The following is an 18,890-nucleotide window of genomic DNA, read 5'->3' on the forward strand; positions in this document are numbered from 1 at the left end:
CAGACTCAGCCTAAAACCCCAAAGATGAGTCCCTCTCCTTCAGAAAAAAAATCTCTTGCCAGGTCTAGAAAAGAGAAGCAAACATGGGAATTCTGGGGACCGTGAAGACTACATTCTTCCTGGGTAAGAGTCAGATGGGTGGGACTTCATCAATCATTTATTTATGTAAATTTATTTATTGGTGGGCTGCTGTCTATGGGGTCGCACAGAGTCAGACACAACTGCAGCAACTTAGCAGCAGCAGCAACAAGGTGTAAAGTCTTAAGGGGGCACTCCTCATTACATCTTCCTTTAGTGACTTTGTAGAAACAGTTCTGAGCTCATCTGCAGTTTTTGCTCGGGCATAGCCAGTATGTTTTATCTGTTTACGAGACCCTGAACTGTGAGGAAAACAAATGGACTGAGTTTCTGCCAATCCTCTGGGTTGTTTCCATTTTAATTTTAGGAATTTGAGTTAGGGAGCTCAGCACACATAGCCAAAAAGGCTGGCTCAGAGCTCTGTAAATTGCTCCAGAAATTTGAGCCCAGGAAGAAGTAGCAGTGATACTATCATTAGTAGCAGTTTTTGATTGTTCATTATATCATCCTCAGAGCAGGTGTGCTAGGAATGTGTAACAGCTACAGATTAGAGGTAAGGGAACTAAAAAATATTTTCTAAGGCAACATCACTAATGATATTAATATCAATGACATCAGTACTCTGTTTCAGGGTATATGCTTACTACATATCAGTCTCTATGTCAACCTCTTACACTTGTGTTATCCAGTACTCATCATAAATAATAAAGTCTCTATTAATATTCCTGTATCTGTAGTGTTTCTGATACTTACATTAAAAAATACATGATTATGGTAGAAAGTTTAAACATACACAAAAATTATGCACAAAACCACTGTCATATTTTCTCGGTGTCCTTCTAGAGGTACAGCACGAGCATAGGGAAACAGCCCTCATTTTGCTGATAGAAGAGGCACAAAACATAGCTGGAGAAAAGTGCTAATGCCTCAGCAAGGTTTTAATACCACTGCCTTTTTCCTTGCATTCTTCTTAATTGTCCCATTTTGACCATCATTTCCAGGCTTTTGAATTTTTCCTGCTGCTGTCTGCTTTTGGGTCTAGGCTCCCAGCCATATGGGAGAGGTGAACCAGTCGAGAGTCTCTGAGTTCCTCCTCCTGGGGCTCTCCAGGCAGCCCCAGCAGCAGCAGCTCCTCTTCCTGCTCTTCCTCACCATGTACCTGGCCACGGTCCTGGGAAACCTGCTTATCCTCCTAGCCATCAGCATGGACTCCTGCCTGCACATCCCCATGTACTTCTTCCTTTGCAACCTGTCTTTCGTGGACATCTGCTTCTCCTCCACCACTGTCCCCAAAGTGCTGGCCAACCACATACTCGGGAGCCAGACCATCTCTTTCTCTGGGTGTCTGACGCAGATGTACTTTGTTTTCATGTTTGTGGACATGGACAATTTCCTCCTGGCTGTGATGGCCTATGACCGCTTTGTGGCTGTATGCCACCCCTTACACTATTCAGCGAAGATGACCCCCCAGCTCTGTGTCCTGCTGGTCACTGGGTCGTGGATCATCGCCAACTTGAATGTCCTGTTGCACACCCTGCTGATGGCTCGACTCTCCTTCTGTGCAGACAATGCCATCCCCCACTTCTTCTGCGATGTGACCCCCCTCCTCAAACTCTCCTGCTCTGACACACACCTCAATGAGGTGGTGATTCTGACTGAGGGTGCCCTGATCATGATCACCCCGTTCGTATGCATCCTGGCTTCGTATGTCCTCATCACCTGTGCGGTCCTGAGGATCCCATCCACAAAGGGGAGATGGAGAGCCTTCTCCACCTGTGGCTCCCACCTGGCTGTGGTTTCCCTCTTCTATGGCACCATCATTGCTGTGTATTTCAACCCTTTGTCCTCCCACTCGTCGGAGAAGGACACTGTAGCTACTGTGATGTACACGGTGGTGACCCCCATGCTGAATCCTTTCATCTACAGCCTGAGGAACACGGACTTGAAAGGGGCTCTTGGAAAAGTGGTTGGCAGGAAAATGTTTTCTGTCTCAGCAGAGAATCAAAACTGAGCCTCCTCCCCATGCAGATTTATTTTCTTAGTAACTAAGTAGCTGTTGAGCCGTTTTGCCAAGAGCAGTCTGGAAGGAAACGTTGATGGACAGGGAGGCCTGGTGTGCTGCAATTCATGGGGTCCCAAAGAGTCGGACACGACTGAGTGACTGAACTGAACTGAGAGGCATGTAGAAGACAATCATTATTTATTTGTGGACCTAATTCACCTATAACCCTGCTGCATCTACCAAGTAAAGAGACGTGTTTTTTTTTTTAATGACTAACTTTTGAATTATTTTACAACCACATCCAATTTTTTCTTTTTAAGTGGTATGTTTAGAAAGATACATGTTCCACATATTTTTGAATATTTAAGTCACCTGGAAGTTACGGCCCACCCACTGATGTCCAGGTCCCAGCACAGACCAAATAGATCAGAATCTCTGGACGTGGGGCTCCAACACTGAGATTTTAGAAATCTCGCGATTTTACTGTGCAGTCAGGATGAAGAATTACTGGTCTCCATCATCTTATGTGCTCTCTGTCATGGTGAGTCATAAAGATTGGGTCACAAAAACGCTCACAAGAGTAGTTATGAGACGCAGATAAAGAAACAACCGAGTGAAAGAAATATGAGGACTAAAGTCGATAGTAATATTTCAGGTGAGACTCAGAGGCTCAGGTGGACTTTTGGTTCAGAGCTTGGAGAGGCGAAGCGGCGCAGAATGCGGAAACCCCTGTGAGCATCCTGATTGGCTGTCTGATCTTAGGGGGCGGGGTCATCCGGGCAATTTTTGATACTAGGAATCCATATCAACATTTGCTCTTCCTTCTGCCGGGACCACGCCCCTTGCTTTCCTCCCTGGCTAGCAACCCTCTGCCACAACCTTCAAACCAAGTCAAATGCCACCTCCACCTCCACGAGCCCTTCTGATTCTCGAGCTCTGTTTTTTTCTTTGGTTTATTCTTCCCCTCCACAAGGACTTCCCACATATTATGAGACAGTCCATACCCAAATTTACATGCTATTCACTTTATTCCCCAGTGTCTGGCACTGCTCTTAGACCAAAGGCAATGCTCAGATCTAGCTGAAAGAAAAAAAAAAAAGGATGAATGAATGTCGCCTAAACTTTTATCTATTTTGGCTGTGCTGGGTCTTCGTTGCAGTGAAGGGGCTGTGTTACCCAGAGGCATATACCATCTTAGTTCCCCAACCAGGGATGGGACCCGCATCTCCCACATTGGAAGTTCTTTACCCCTAGATCACCAGGGAAATTCTTGCCTTAACTTTTAATTTGAACATTCTTGCTTGAGAAGGAGTTTAAAATTTGCCTCATTTAAAAATCACTTGTTACTTGACAGGTAATACCTACATACTATGGAACATTAAAAAAAAAATCACTAAGAAGAAGATCAAAATAACTTGTAAATTTGCTACTCCAAGATAACTTCAGTATTACACATGGGAGAAGGCAATGGCACCCCACTCCAGTACTGTTGCGTGGAAAATCCCATGGATGGAGGAGCCTGGTAGGCTGCAGTCCGTGGGGTCGCTAAGAGTCAGACAGGACTGAGCAACTTCACTTTCACTTTCCACTTTCATGTATTGGAGAAGGAAATGGCAACCCACTCCAGTGTTCTTGCCTGGAGAATCCCATGGACGGAGAAGCCTGGTAGGCTGCAGTCCATGGGGTCACACAAAGTCGGACACGACTGAAGCGACTTAGCATAGCTTTAGAAAAGTTGGCCGCACTTTTCCCATTTGTGTTCTCATTTTCCACCTCCTTCTTCCCATCTCAGTAAAAGTCTTAGAAATTTGATTTTAATGGCCATATAATATTTTATCCACTCATGGATGCAATTTATTTATTCCTCGACTCTGGACAACTTAAAGTGTCTCTGTGCTATAAGTAACACAGCTGTACTTCCTGGGGTAGAGATCTTTGTGTTCCTTAGTGTCACAGTTAGCCTACATACATATTGCCTGAACTTGGAGTAAAAATTAAGGTCATCATTCCTTTATTTCTTCATTATTTCTGTCCCACCCCACCTGATAAAACTGTCAGGAAGTCAAGTACCTTTCTCTTGGTGTCAGAGCATCTCAGAAATTCACTCAAAGGAGTCAGTCACTCTTGCTTTCTGCTGCCAGGTGGAGAGAGAAGGCGAAGTTGGACCCGCCCAAGGCCATGATTGTGTGAGTTGCTAGAACCCAGTGTAGCTACTGAAGCTTGATCTTGTTTGATCTCCTGGAGGCCTGTTTTGCTGCAGCATTGATGCTCATGGCTCACATCCCGTTGGGGGTCCACCTCTGGCCTGGGGTCACAGCTATTGGAGGTCAAGTTTATTTTATCCTCCATAAAATTCTGACTTTGCTCCATGGTAGCTCCATGCCTGGGGGCTCCCAACTCCACTGTGTCAAACCAGCTCTGGCCATGAACACCCAGCTCAGATTTACCCTTCCACCTTTGAGAATCCTGTTGGATCCTTGGGGTCTTTTTTTATGTGGAATGGACTTCAATCAGATTTCTTCTACATCATAGCTGTATCTGTGAAACAGGATTTACGTAAGTGTATATGAAGATGATAATATTTGGATATTGATTGATTTGTAAAGTAATGAACATTTTAACTATTTTCTCTATAATATTTGGATTTGATTGGTATGTAAAGTAATAAACATTTCAACTATTTTCTCTCTGTATATGTATATTAATAGATTTTACCTTTTGATTTGATGCTGGGTTATGGAGGGCATGGAGCTTCATGAATGTTATACATTCATCATAGATTGTATCTGTTAGGAACTGAAAGATCTTTATCCTCTTTAATCCTTTTTATCTTAAAGCAGGCTTTAGTTAATATTAAAATCACATCTCTACTTCCTTTCAGCTTGTGTTAATTCATTCTCTCAGACTTTCTAAAATAGTTGACTTGATGAAGGGTTCTTTCCCTGTGTCAGTGTCTTTTTTCTTTTTGTTTTTAAGCTTCTAGTACACTAGATAAAATTAGAATATAATTCTATACTTAGAAAGAATAGTCACTGATGAATGTTTCCATCTCCCATTCACTGCTACAAATAAAGGAAACAGACTTCCCTGGTAGTCCAGTGGTTAAAAATCCACCTGCCAACGCAGGGGACATGGGTTCCATCCCTGGAGGAAGATTCCACACCTTCCGTGGGGCAACTAAGCCTGTTGCCACAACCACTGATGCCTGCACTCTGGAGCCCAGACTCTGAAACAAGAGAAGCCATGGCAATGAGAAGCCCTCGCAAATAGGGAGTAGCTCCTGCTCTCCACAGCTAGAGAAAGTCCCCGTGCAGCAACAAAGACCCAGTTCAGTCAAAAATAAATAAATACATTTATTTAAAAAAACACGAGTATAAAATTAATACATGCTTTGTAAGACACAGTTCTCCATGGGTTTATTGCTTTTCTGCACATTTTGTGACCAGAGACATTCACTTCTTTTGTTCTAGACCATTTCTTCAAGGATGTTTCTATAATGAACAGCACTGGAAGATAGAAACAGTGTGTCTTTCCAGAGCAAAGGGCAGATTTTTCACCATCCAGTGTAGGCAATGGCACCCCACTCCAGTACTCCTGCCTGGAGAATCCCATGGATGGAGGAGCCTGGTGGGCTGCAGTCCATGGGGTCGCTGAGGGTCGGACACGACTGAGCGACTTTACTTTCATTCACTTTCCTGCATTGGAGAAGGAAATGGCAACCCACTCCAGTGTTCTTGCCTGGAGAGTTCCAGGGACAGGGGAGCCTGGTGGGCTGCCGTCTATGGGGTCACGCAGAGTCGGACATGACTGAAGTGACTTAGCAGCAGCAGTGTAATAAATGTATTCTTTTCGGGCAAAGTTTCAGCCAGGCTTATTTCCAATGACAAGATCTGATCTCTTAAGCTTGAGGAATCCTCTCCTGTAACACATCCATTGTGTATGCAGGTGGTACTTGTCCTTATTTACATCATTCTGTGAGAATCAGGGCTTAGGAACTGGTGTAAATGCAGGTACTCTGGCTCCTGCTCCTGCTGGGAGTAACACAGGCATGCCTCATTCTATTTTGCTACATAGTTACTGCATTTTTTTTTTTTTAGCAAATTGAAAGTTGGTGGCAACTCTGTGTCAAACAAGTCTCTTGGTGCCTTCTCCCCAGAAACATTTGCTCACTTTGTGTCTCTGTCCTATTTTGGTAATTCTTGCAATATGTGAAACTTTTTCATTATTCTGATAGTTTTATAGTGACATATAATCAGTAATCTTTGATGTTACTACTGCCAAAGATTCTGGCTCTCTGAAGACTCATAATGGTTAGCACTTTTTTGGCAAAAAAAGTATTTTTAAAGTAAGGTATGGGGCTTCCCTGGTGGTTCAGTGGTAAAGAATCTGCCTGCCAATGAAGGAGACACAGTTTGATCCCTGGTCTGGGAAGATCCCACATGCTGTGGAGCAACTAAGCCCGTGCACCGTGACTACTGAGCCTCTGCTCTAGAGCCCATGCTCTGCAATGAGAGAAGCCGCTGCAATGAGGAGCTGCACACCACAACTAGAGAGTGGCCCCCACTTGCTGCGACTAGAAAAAAGCCCACACAGCAACGAAGACCAAGCAGAGCCAAAAATTAATATATATGTAACATTATTTTTAAAATAAAGTAAGATATGTTCATTTTTTTAAAGCCACAATGCCACTGCATAGATAATCGTCTTGCCTACTTTTTGGCCTCTTTGTACCACATGATGATGGTAAAAAATATTGTCTAAGGTTTAGATGTCACTCTTGGGTCAAAACTTGAAGACATTAGAAATGAAGCCAGCACTATGGTGATAAATCCCAGACAAAATTCCCTGGGACCTAGCTGATCTGGCCCTGTGCCCGGAGATGGAAAGATTCAGTTATTAAATCCTTGTTCTTCTCTCTAATGAGGCTCTTAGGGAATTTGGTCCCAATGGCTGTGAAGTTCTTGCAAACACCTGCTCTGTGATTGCCCCAAATATTTTTCCTGCACAGGGGACTAGGACCATGAACCCCTGCTCTCCACTCACAGAACCTGTCTGTGTTTCTAAGACATTCTGGTCCTCAAAATGGATAGAAGCACTGATGACCACTTATCCAGACATGAAGAATGCTTGATGGCAATAAGCACCATCCTCCCCCAGGTAAAAATACAGCAGCGAAGACACTGATGTGTATTAAGACAGGAAATCTTTAATGGAACCTCCTCTGCTATGTCTTCCAGATGCAGGAAGTTAATAGCAGGAAGTCAGTCAAGATGAACCCAGTAATGATCAACCATTCCTCTTGTTTCTTTAAGAGCCATGTATGAGTTAGGTGGGTAGGGGAAGAACTGGAGTATTTAAGCAGAGACTATATACTCAAAGGGAGAATGCATGGCACCCCATTCCAGTACTTTTGCCTGGAAAACCCCTTGCACAGAGGAGCCTGATAGGCTGCAGTCCATGGAGTCACAAAGAGTCAGACATGACTGAGCGACTTCACTTTCACTTTTCCCTTTCATGCGAAGGAAATGGCAACCCACTCCAGTATTCTTGCCTGGAGAATCCCAGCGACGGGGGAGCCTGGTGGGCTGCCATCTATGGGGTCGCACAGAGTCAGACACGACTGAAGTGACTTAGCAGCAGCAGCAGCATATAGTCAAAGAGTCATGCTGTGTAGAAGCTTGCCTGTTTTTCAGATTTTTTAAATAAAAATTTCATCAGTTATGCCTCAATAAATCCTCAATAAAGTACAGGGGAGAAAGCAATGGTATTTTTCAAGATAATAATACACCATCAGCTGACTGTTCATCGGTTTCCTCGGTGCCTCAGTGGTAAAGAATCTGCCTGGCAATGCCTGCCAATGCAGGTTGGATCCCTGGTTCAGGAAAGATCCCCTGGAGGAGGAAATGGCAACCCACTTAAGTATTCTTGCCTAGAGAATTCCATGGATGGAGGAGCCTGGCGAGCGATAGTCCATGGAATCACAAAGAGTTGGACACGGCCTCGCGACTAAACAAGCAGTTGGTTGTTCTATTCACGGCTCTTCCAGACCAGTCAGCAAAGACTGTCATTCCCCAAAGCAGCCACACGAGGGCTAAAGTTTTAGGCGCTTAGTTGTGTCCGACTCTTTACGACCCCATGAACTGTAGCCCTACAGGCTCCTCTGTCCATGGGATTCTAATAACATAAGAATCAGTGAGTCCAATGGGGAGAACATCAGAACTGAGTGTTGGAGATCAGGAGCGTAGGTGGGGTGACCACAACGGGAGGAGCAAATCTGTAAACTGATTTGCAAATGGGATCCTGCCTGGAGCCCGATTTGGCAGCTATTGACCTTCCTTGTCTGGGTTTCTGATTTCACTGTTGTCTATTCACCTAGATTCAGCTTAGGAGAGAGGCAAACCAGTCGAGTGTCTCTGAGTTCCTCTTCCTGGGGCTCTCCAGGCAGCCCCAGCAGCAGCAGCAGCTCCTCTTCCTGCTCTTCCTCACCATGTACCTGGCCACCATCCTGGGAAACCTGCTCATCCTCCTAGTCAGCAGCTTAGACTCCCACCTGCACATCCCCATGTACTTCTTCCTCTGCAACCTGTCCTTCGTGGACATCTGCTTCTCCTCCACCACTGTCCCCAAGGTGCTGGCCAACCACATACTCGGGAGCCAGACCATTTCCTTCTCTGGCTGCCTCATGCAGATGTATTTTCTCTTTGAGTTTGCTGACATGGACAATTTCCTCCTGGCTGTGATGGCCTATGACCGCTTTGTGGCTGTATGCCACCCCTTACACTATTCAGCAAAGATGACCCCCCAGCTCTGTGCCCTGCTGGTCACTGGATCGTGGGTCACTGCCAGCTTGAATGCTCTGTTGCACACCCTGCTGATGGCTCGACTCTCCTTCTGTGCAGACAATGCCATCCCCCACTTCTTCTGCGATGTGACCCCCCTCCTCAAACTCTCCTGCTCTGACACACACCTCAATGAGGTGATGATTCTGACTGAGGGTGCCCTGATCATGATCACCCCGTTCGTATGCATCCTGGCTTCGTATGTCCTCATCACCTGTGCGGTCCTGAGGATCCCATCCACAAAGGGGAGATGGAGAGCCTTCTCCACCTGTGGCTCCCACCTGGCTGTGGTTTCCCTCTTCTATGGCACCATCATTGCTGTGTATTTCAACCCTTCATCCTCACATTCTTCTGAGAAGGACACTGTAGCTACTGTGATGTACACGGTGGTGACCCCCATGCTGAATCCTTTCATCTACAGCCTGAGGAACAGAGACTTGAAAAGGGCTCTTGGAAAAGTGGTTGGCAGGAAAATGTTTTCTGTCTCAGCAGAGAATCAAAACTGAGCCTCCTCCCCATGCAGATTTATTTTCTTAGTAACTAAGTAGCTGTTGAGCTGCTTTGCTAAGGGCAGTCTGGAAGGAAACGTTGATGGACAGGGAGGCCTGGTGTGCTGCAATTCATGGGGTCCCAAAGAGTCGGACACGACTGAGCTACTGAACTGAACTGAGGGGCATGTAGAAGACAATCAGTATTTATTTGTGGACCTAATTCACCTATAACCCTGCTGCATCTACCAAGTAAAGAGACGTGTTTTTTTTTTTTTTAATGACTAACTTTGAATTATTTTAAAACCACATCCAATTTTTTCTTTTTAAGTGGTATGTTTAGAAAGATACATGTTCCACATATTTTTGAATATTTAAGTCACCTGGAAGTTACGGCCCACCCACTGATGTCCAGGTCCCAGCACAGACCAAATAGATCAGAATCCCTGCAAGTGGGGCCCTAACACTGAGATTTTAGAAATCTCGCGATTCTACTGTGCAGTCAGGATGAAGAATCACTGGTCTCCATCATCTTATGTGCTCTCTGTCATGGTGAGTCATAAAGATTGGGTCACAAAAACGCTCACAAGAGTAGTTATGAGACGCAGATAAAGAAACAACCGAGTGAAAGAAATATGAGGACTAAAGTCGATAGTAATATTTCAGGTGAGACTCAGAGGCTCAGGTGGACTTTTGGTTCAGAGCTTGGAGAGGGGAAGCGGCACCGAATGCGGAAACCCCCTAGAGCATCCTGATTGGCTGTCTGATCTTAGGGGGCGGGGTCATCCGGGCAATTTTTGATACTAGGAATCCAAATCAACATTTGCTCTTCCTTCTGCCGGGACCCTGGAGAAAGAAATGGCAACCCATTCCAGTGTTCTTGCCTGGAGAATCCCAGGGACGGGGGAGCCTGGTGGGCTGCCGTCTGTGGGGTGGCACAGAGTCGGACACGACTGAAGTGACTTAGCAGCAGCTGCTGGGACCCACGTGCCCTGCTTTCCTCCCTGGCTAGCAACCCTCTGCCACACCTTCAAACCAAGTCAAATGCCACCTCCACCTCCACGAGCCCTTCTGATTCTCGAGCTCTGTTTTTTTCTTTGGTTTATTCTTCCCCTCCACAAGGACTTCCCACATATTATGAGACAGTCCATACCCAAATTCACATGCTATTCACTTTATTCCCCAGTGTCTGGCACTGCTCTTAGACCCAAGGCAATGCTCAGATGTAGCTGAAAGGAAAAAAAAAAGGATGAATGAATGTCGCCTAAACTTTTATCTATTTTGGCTGTGCTGGGTCTTCGTTGCAGTGAAGGGGCTGTGTTACCCAGAGGCATATACGATCTTAGTTCCCCAACCAGGGATGGAACCCACATCTCCCACATTGGAAGGCAAGTTCTTTACCCCTAGATCACCAGGGAAATTCTTGCCTTAACTTTTAATTTGAACATTCTTGCTTGAGAAGGAGTTAAAATTTGCCTCATTTAAGAATCACTTGTTACTTGACAGGTAATACCTACATACTATGGAACATTAAAAAAAATCACTAAGAAGAAGATCAAAATAACTTGTAAATTTGCTACTCCAAGATAACTTCAGTATTACACATGGGAGAAGGCAATGGCACCCCACTCCAGTACTGTTGCGTGGAAAATCCCATGGATGGAGGAGCCTGGTAGGCTGCAGTCCGTGGGGTCGCTAAGAGTCAGACAGGACTGAGCAACTTCACTTTCACTTTCCACTTTCATGTATTGGAGAAGGAAATGGCAACCCACTCCAGTGTTCTTGCCTGGAGAATCCCATGGACGGAGAAGCCTGGTAGGCTGCAGTCCATGGGGTCACACAGAGTCGGACACGACTGAAGCGACTTAGCATAGCTTTAGAAAAGTTGGCCGCACTTTTCCCATTTGTGTTCTCATTTTCCACCTCCTTCTTCCCATCTCAGTAAAAGTCTTAGAAATTTGATTTTAATGGCCATATAATATTTTATCCACTCATGGATGCAATTTATTTATTCCTCGACTCTGGACAACTTAAAGTGTCTCTGTGCTATAAATAACGCAGCTGTACCTCCTGGGGTAGAGATCTTTGTGTTCCTTAGTGTCACAGTTAGCCTACATACATATTGCCCGAACTTGGAGTAAAAATTAAGGTCATCATTCCTTTATTTCTTCATTATTTCTGTCCCACCCCACCTGATAAAACTGTCAGGAAGTCAAGTACCTTTCTCTTGGTGTCAGAGCATCTCAGAAATTCACTCAAAGGAGTCAGTCACTCTTGCTTTCTGCTGCCAGGTGGAGAGAGAAGGCGAAGTTGGACCCGCCCAAGGCCATGATTGTGTGAGTTGCTATAACCCAGTGTAGCTACTGAAGCTTGATCTTGTTTGATCTCCTGGAGGCCTGTTTTGCTGCAGCATTGATGCTCGTGGCTTACATCCCATTGGGGGTCCACCTCTGGCCTGGGGTCACAGCTATTGGAGGTCAAGTTTATTTTATCCTCCATAAAATTCTGACTGTGCTCCATGGTGGCTCCATGCATGGGGGCTCCCAACTCCACTGTGTCAAACCAGCTCTGGCCATGAACACCCAGCTCAGATTTACCCTTCCACCTTTGAGATTCCTGCTGGATCCTTGGGGTCTTTTTTTTATATGGAATGGACTTCAATCAGGTTTCTTCTACATCATAGCTGTATCTGTGAAACAGGATTTACATAAGTGTATATGAAGATGATAATATTTGGATATTGATTGATTTGTAAAGTAATGAACATTTTAACTATTTTCTCTATAATATTTGGATGTTGATTGATCTGTAAAGTAATAAACATTTCAACTATTTTCTCTCTGTATATTAAATAGATTTTACCTTTTGATTTGAAGCTGGGTTATGGAGGGCATGGAGCTTCATGAATGTTATACATTCATCGTAGATTGTATCTGTTAGGAACTGAAAGATCTTTATCCTCTTTAATCCTTTTTTCATCTTAAAGGAGGCTTTAGTTAATATTAAAATCACATCTCTACTTCCTTTCAGCTTGTGTTAATTCATTCTCTCAGACTTTCTAAAATAGTTGACTTGATGAAGGGTTCTTTCCCTGTCAGTGTCTTTTTGTTTTTAAGCTTCTAGTACACTAGATAAAATTAGAATATAATTCTATACTTAGAAAGAATAGTCACTGATGAATGTTTCCATCTCCCGTTCACTGTTAAAAATAAAGGAAACAGACTTCCCTGGTAGTCCAGTGGTTAAAAATCCACCTGCCAATGCAGGGGACATGGGTTCCATCCCTGGTCCAGGAAGATTCCACACCTTCCGTGGGGCAACTAAGCCTGTTGCCACAACCACTGATGCCTGCACTCTGGAGCCCAGACTCTGAAACAAGAGAAGCCATGGCAATGAGAAGCCCTCGCAAATAGGGAGTAGCTCCTGCTCTCCACAGCTAGAGAAAGTCCCCATGCAGCAACAAAGACCCAGTTCAGTCAAAAATAAATAAATACATTTATTTAAAAAAACACGAGTATAAAATTAATACATGCTTTGTAAGACACAGTTCTCCATGGGTTTATTGCTTTTCTGCACATTTTGTGACCAGAGACATTCACTTCTTTTGTTCTAGACCATTTCTTCAAGGATGTTTCTATAATGAACAGCACTGGAAGATAGAAACAGTGTGTCTTTCCAGAGCAAAGGGCAGACTTTTCACCATCCAGTGTAGGCAATGGCACCCCACTCCAGTACTCCTGCCTGGAGAATCCCATGGATGGAGGAGCCTGGTGGGCTGCAGTCCATGGGGTCGCTGAGGGTCGGACACGACTGAGCGACTTTACTTTCATTCACTTTCCTGCATTGGAGAAGGAAATGGCAACCCACTCCAGTGTTCTTGCCTGGAGAGTTCCAGGGACAGGGGAGCCTGGTGGGCTGCCGTCTATGGGGTCACGTAGAGTCGGACACGACTGAAGTGACTTAGCAGCAGCAGTGTAATAAATGTATTCTTTTTGGGCAAAGTTTCAGCCAGGCTTATTTCCAATGACAAGATCTGATCTCTTAAGCTTGAGGAATCCTCTCCTGTAACACATCCATTGTGTATGCAGGTGGTACTTGTCCTTATTTACATCATTCTGTGAGAATCAGGGCTTAGGAACTGGTGTAAATGCAGGTACTCTGGCTCCTGCTCCTGCTGGGAGTAACACAGGCATGCCTCATTCTATTTTGCTACATAGTTACTGCATTTTTTTTTTTTTAGCAAATTGAAAGTTGGTGGCAACTCTGTGTCAAACAAGTCTCTTGGTGCCTTCTCCCCAGAAACATTTGCTCACTTTGTGTCTCTGTCCTATTTTGGTAATTCTTGCAATATGTGAAACTTTTTCATTATTCTGATAGTTTTATAGTGACATATAATCAGTAATCTTTGATGTTACTACTGCCAAAGATTCTGGCTCTCTGAAGACTCATAATGGTTAGCACTTTTTTGGCAAAAAAAGTATTTTTAAAGTAAGGTATGGGGCTTCCCTGGTGGTTCAGTGGTAAAGAATCTGCCTGCCAATGAAGGAGACACAGTTTGATCCCTGGTCTGGGAAGATCCCACATGCTGTGGAGCAACTAAGCCCGTGCACCGTGACTACTGAGCCTCCGCTCTAGAGCCCATGCTCTGCAATGAGAGAAGCCGCTGCAATGAGGAGCTGCACACCACAACTAGAGAGTGGCCCCCACTTGCTGCGACTAGAAAAAAGCCCACACAGCAACGAAGACCAAGCAGAGCCAAAAATTAATATATATGTAACATTATTTTTAAAATAAAGTAAGATATGTTCATTTTTTTAAAGCCACAATGCCACTGCATAGATAATCGTCTTGCCTACTTTTTGGCCTCTTTGTACCACATGATGATGGTAAAAAATATTGTCTAAGGTTTAGATGTCACTCTTGGGTCAAAACTTGAAGACATTAGAAATGAAGCCAGCACTATGGTGATAAATCCCAGACAAAATTCCCTGGGACCTAGCTGATCTGGCCCTGTGCCCAGAGATGGAAAGATTCAGTTATTAAATCCTTGTTCTTCTCTCTAATGAGGCTCTTAGGGAATTTGGTCCCAATGGCTGTGAAGTTCTTGCAAACACCTGCTCTGTGATTGCCCCAAATATTTTTCCTGCACAGGGGACTAGGACCATGAACCCCTGCTCTCCACTCACAGAACCTGTCTGTGTTTCTAAGACATTCTGGTCCTCAAAATGGATAGAAGCACTGATGACCACTTATCCAGACATGAAGAATGCTTGATGGCAATAAGCACCATCCTCCCCCAGGTAAAAATACAGCAGCGAAGACACTGATGTGTATTAAGACAGGAAATCTTTAATGGAACCTCCTCTGCTATGTCTTCCAGATGCAGGAAGTTAATAGCAGGAAGTCAGTCAAGATGAACCCAGTAATGATCAACCATTCCTCTTGTTTCTTTAAGAGCCATGTATGAGTTAGGTGGGTAGGGGAAGAACTGGAGTATTTAAGCAGAGACTATATACTCAAAGGGAGAATGCATGGCACCCCATTCCAGTACTTTTGCCTGGAAAACCCCTTGCACAGAGGAGCCTGATAGGCTGCAGTCCATGGAGTCACAAAGAGTCAGACATGACTGAGCGACTTCACTTTCACTTTTCCCTTTCATGCGAAGGAAATGGCAACCCACTCCAGTATTCTTGCCTGGAGAATCCCAGCGACGGGGGAGCCTGGTGGGCTGCCATCTATGGGGTCGCACAGAGTCAGACACGACTGAAGTGACTTAGCAGCAGCAGCAGCATATAGTCAAAGAGTCATGCTGTGTAGAAGCTTGCCTGTTTTTCAGATTTTTTAAATAAAAATTTCATCAGTTATGCCTCAATAAATCCTCAATAAAGTACAGGGGAGAAAGCAATGGTATTTTCAAGATAATAGTACAACATCAGCTGATTATTTATCAGCTTCCCTGGTGCCTCAGTGGTAAAGAATCTGCCTGGCAATGCCTGCCAATGCAGGTTGGATCCCTGGTTCAGGAAAGATCCCCTGGAGGAGGAAATGGCAACCCACTTAAGTATTCTTGCCTAGAGAATTCCATGGATGGAGGAGCCTGGCGAGCGATAGTCCATGGAATCACAAAGAGTTGGACACGGCCTGGCGACTAAACAAGCAGTTGGTTGTTCTATTCACGGCTCTTCCAGACCAGTCAGCAAAGACTGTCATTCCCCAAAGCAGCCACACGAGGGCTAAAGTTTTAGGCGCTTAGTTGTGTCCGACTCTTTACGACCCCATGAACTGTAGCCCTACAGGCTCCTCTGTCCATGGGATTCTAATAACATAAGAATCAGTGAGTCCAATGGGGAGAACATCAGAACTGAGTGTTGGAGATCAGGAGCGTAGGTGGGGTGACCACAACGGGAGGAGCAAATCTGTAAACTGATTTGCAAATGGGATCCTGCCTGGAGCCCGATTTGGCAGCTATTGACCTTCCTTGTCTGGGTTTCTGATTTCACTGTTGTCTATTCACCTAGATTCAGCTTAGGAGAGAGGCAAACCAGTCGAGTGTCTCTGAGTTCCTCTTCCTGGGGCTCTCCAGGCAGCCCCAGCAGCAGCAGCAGCTCCTCTTCCTGCTCTTCCTCACCATGTACCTGGCCACCATCCTGGGAAACCTGCTCATCCTCCTAGTCAGCAGCTTAGACTCCCACCTGCACATCCCCATGTACTTCTTCCTCTGCAACCTGTCCTTCGTGGACATCTGCTTCTCCTCCACCACTGTCCCCAAGGTGCTGGCCAACCACATACTCGGGAGCCAGACCATTTCCTTCTCTGGCTGCCTCATGCAGATGTATTTTCTCTTTGAGTTTGCTGACATGGACAATTTCCTCCTGGCTGTGATGGCCTATGACCGCTTTGTGGCTGTATGCCACCCCTTACACTATTCAGCAAAGATGACCCCCCAGCTCTGTGCCCTGCTGGTCACTGGATCGTGGGTCACTGCCAGCTTGAATGCTCTGTTGCACACCCTGCTGATGGCTCGACTCTCCTTCTGTGCAGACAATGCCATCCCCCACTTCTTCTGCGATGTGACCCCCCTCCTCAAACTCTCCTGCTCTGACACACACCTCAATGAGGTGATGATTCTGACTGAGGGTGCCCTGATCATGATCACCCCGTTCGTATGCATCCTGGCTTCGTATGTCCTCATCACCTGTGCGGTCCTGAGGATCCCATCCACAAAGGGGAGATGGAGAGCCTTCTCCACCTGTGGCTCCCACCTGGCTGTGGTTTCCCTCTTCTATGGCACCATCATTGCTGTGTATTTCAACCCTTCATCCTCACATTCTTCTGAGAAGGACACTGTAGCTACTGTGATGTACACGGTGGTGACCCCCATGCTGAATCCTTTCATCTACAGCCTGAGGAACAGAGACTTGAAAAGGGCTCTTGGAAAAGTGGTTGGCAGGAAAATGTTTTCTGTCTCAGCAGAGAATCAAAACTGAGCCTCCTCCCCATGCAGATTTATTTTCTTAGTAACTAAGTAGCTGTTGAGCTGCTTTGCTAAGGGCAGTCTGGAAGGAAACGTTGATGGACAGGGAGGCCTGGTGTGCTGCAATTCATGGGGTCCCAAAGAGTCGGACACGACTGAGCTACTGAACTGAACTGAGGGGCATGTAGAAGACAATCAGTATTTATTTGTGGACCTAATTCACCTATAACCCTGCTGCATCTACCAAGTAAAGAGACGTGTTTTTTTTTTTTTTTAATGACTAACTTTGAATTATTTTAAAACCACATCCAATTTTTTCTTTTTAAGTGGTATGTTTAGAAAGATACATGTTCCACATATTTTTGAATATTTAAGTCACCTGGAAGTTACGGCCCACCCACTGATGTCCAGGTCCCAGCACAGACCAAATAGATCAGAATCCCTGCAAGTGGGGCCCTAACACTGAGATTTTAGAAATCTCGCGATTCTACTGTGCAGTCAGGATGAAGAATCACTGGTCTCCATCATCTTATGTGCTCTCTGTCATGGTGAGTCATAAAGATTGGGTCACAAAAACGCTCACAAGAGTAGTTATGAGACGCAGATAAAGAAACAACCGAGTGAAAGAAATATGAGGACTAAAGTCGATAGTAATATTTCAGGTGAGACTCAGAGGCTCAGGTGGACTTTTGGTTCAGAGCTTGGAGAGGGGAAGCGGCACCGAATGCGGAAACCCCCTAGAGCATCCTGATTGGCTGTCTGATCTTAGGGGGCGGGGTCATCCGGGCAATTTTTGATACTAGGAATCCAAATCAACATTTGCTCTTCCTTCTGCCGGGACCCTGGAGAAAGAAATGGCAACCCATTCCAGTGTTCTTGCCTGGAGAATCCCAGGGACGGGGGAGCCTGGTGGGCTGCCGTCTGTGGGGTGGCACAGAGTCGGACACGACTGAAGTGACTTAGCAGCAGCTGCTGGGACCCACGTGCCCTGCTTTCCTCCCTGGCTAGCAACCCTCTGCCACACCTTCAAACCAAGTCAAATGCCACCTCCACCTCCACGAGCCCTTCTGATTCTCGAGCTCTGTTTTTTTCTTTGGTTTATTCTTCCCCTCCACAAGGACTTCCCACATATTATGAGACAGTCCATACCCAAATTCACATGCTATTCACTTTATTCCCCAGTGTCTGGCACTGCTCTTAGACCCAAGGCAATGCTCAGATGTAGCTGAAAGGAAAAAAAAAAGGATGAATGAATGTCGCCTAAACTTTTATCTATTTTGGCTGTGCTGGGTCTTCGTTGCAGTGAAGGGGCTGTGTTACCCAGAGGCATATACGATCTTAGTTCCCCAACCAGGGATGGAACCCACATCTCCCACATTGGAAGGCAAGTTCTTTACCCCTAGATCACCAGGGAAATTCTTGCCTTAACTTTTAATTTGAACATTCTTGCTTGAGAAGGAGTTAAAATTTGCCTCATTTAAGAATCACTTGTTACTTGACAGGTAATACCTACATACTATGGAACATTAAAAAAAATCACTAAGAAGAAGATCAAAATAACTTGTAAATTTGCTACTCCAAGATAACTTCAGTATTACACATGGGAGAAGGCAATGGCACCCCACTCCAGTACTGTTGCGTGGAAAATCCCATGGATGGAGGAGCCTGGTAGGCTGCAGTCCGTGGGGTCGCTAAGAGTCAGACAGGACTGAGCAACTTCACTTTCACTTTCCACTTTCATGTATTGGAGAAGGAAATGGCAACCCACTCCAGTGTTCTTGCCTGGAGAATCCCATGGACGGAGAAGCCTGGTAGGCTGCAGTCCATGGGGTCACACAGAGTCGGACACGACTGAAGCGACTTAGCATAGCTTTAGAAAAGTTGGCCGCACTTTTCCCATTTGTGTTCTCATTTTCCACCTCCTTCTTCCCATCTCAGTAAAAGTCTTAGAAATTTGATTTTAATGGCCATATAATATTTTATCCACTCATGGATGCAATTTATTTATT

The 18,890-nt window shown here is 45.2% G+C and overlaps 3 protein-coding genes across 3 annotated transcripts; all 3 read left to right on the forward strand.

Moving 5' to 3' along the window:
* Nucleotides 1–1,111: 1,111 nt before the first annotated feature.
* Nucleotides 1,112–2,120, forward strand: LOC129637945 (olfactory receptor 1F1-like). Its single transcript, XM_055562291.1, has one exon. The coding sequence runs from the start codon at nt 1,133–1,135 to the stop codon at nt 2,087–2,089; it is 957 nt and encodes a 318-aa protein (XP_055418266.1). The 5' UTR covers nt 1,112–1,132; the 3' UTR covers nt 2,090–2,120.
* Nucleotides 2,121–7,170: 5,050 nt separating this feature from the next.
* LOC129637529 (olfactory receptor 1F1-like) lies at nt 7,171–9,425 on the forward strand. Its single transcript, XM_055561715.1, has 2 exons — nt 7,171–7,237; nt 8,457–9,425. Exons 1-2 carry the CDS (start codon nt 7,211–7,213, stop codon nt 9,423–9,425), a joined length of 996 nt encoding a protein of 331 aa, XP_055417690.1. The 5' UTR covers nt 7,171–7,210.
* Nucleotides 9,426–14,640: 5,215 nt separating this feature from the next.
* Nucleotides 14,641–16,894, forward strand: LOC129637549 (olfactory receptor 1F1-like). Its single transcript, XM_055561735.1, has 2 exons — nt 14,641–14,707; nt 15,926–16,894. Exons 1-2 carry the CDS (start codon nt 14,681–14,683, stop codon nt 16,892–16,894), a joined length of 996 nt encoding a protein of 331 aa, XP_055417710.1. The 5' UTR covers nt 14,641–14,680.
* Nucleotides 16,895–18,890: the final 1,996 nt, after the last annotated feature.

The sequence above is a fragment of the Bubalus kerabau genome, chromosome 23, assembly GCF_029407905.1.
Source record: "Bubalus kerabau isolate K-KA32 ecotype Philippines breed swamp buffalo chromosome 23, PCC_UOA_SB_1v2, whole genome shotgun sequence".
In the NCBI taxonomy this organism is placed as follows: domain Eukaryota; kingdom Metazoa; phylum Chordata; class Mammalia; order Artiodactyla; family Bovidae; genus Bubalus; species Bubalus kerabau.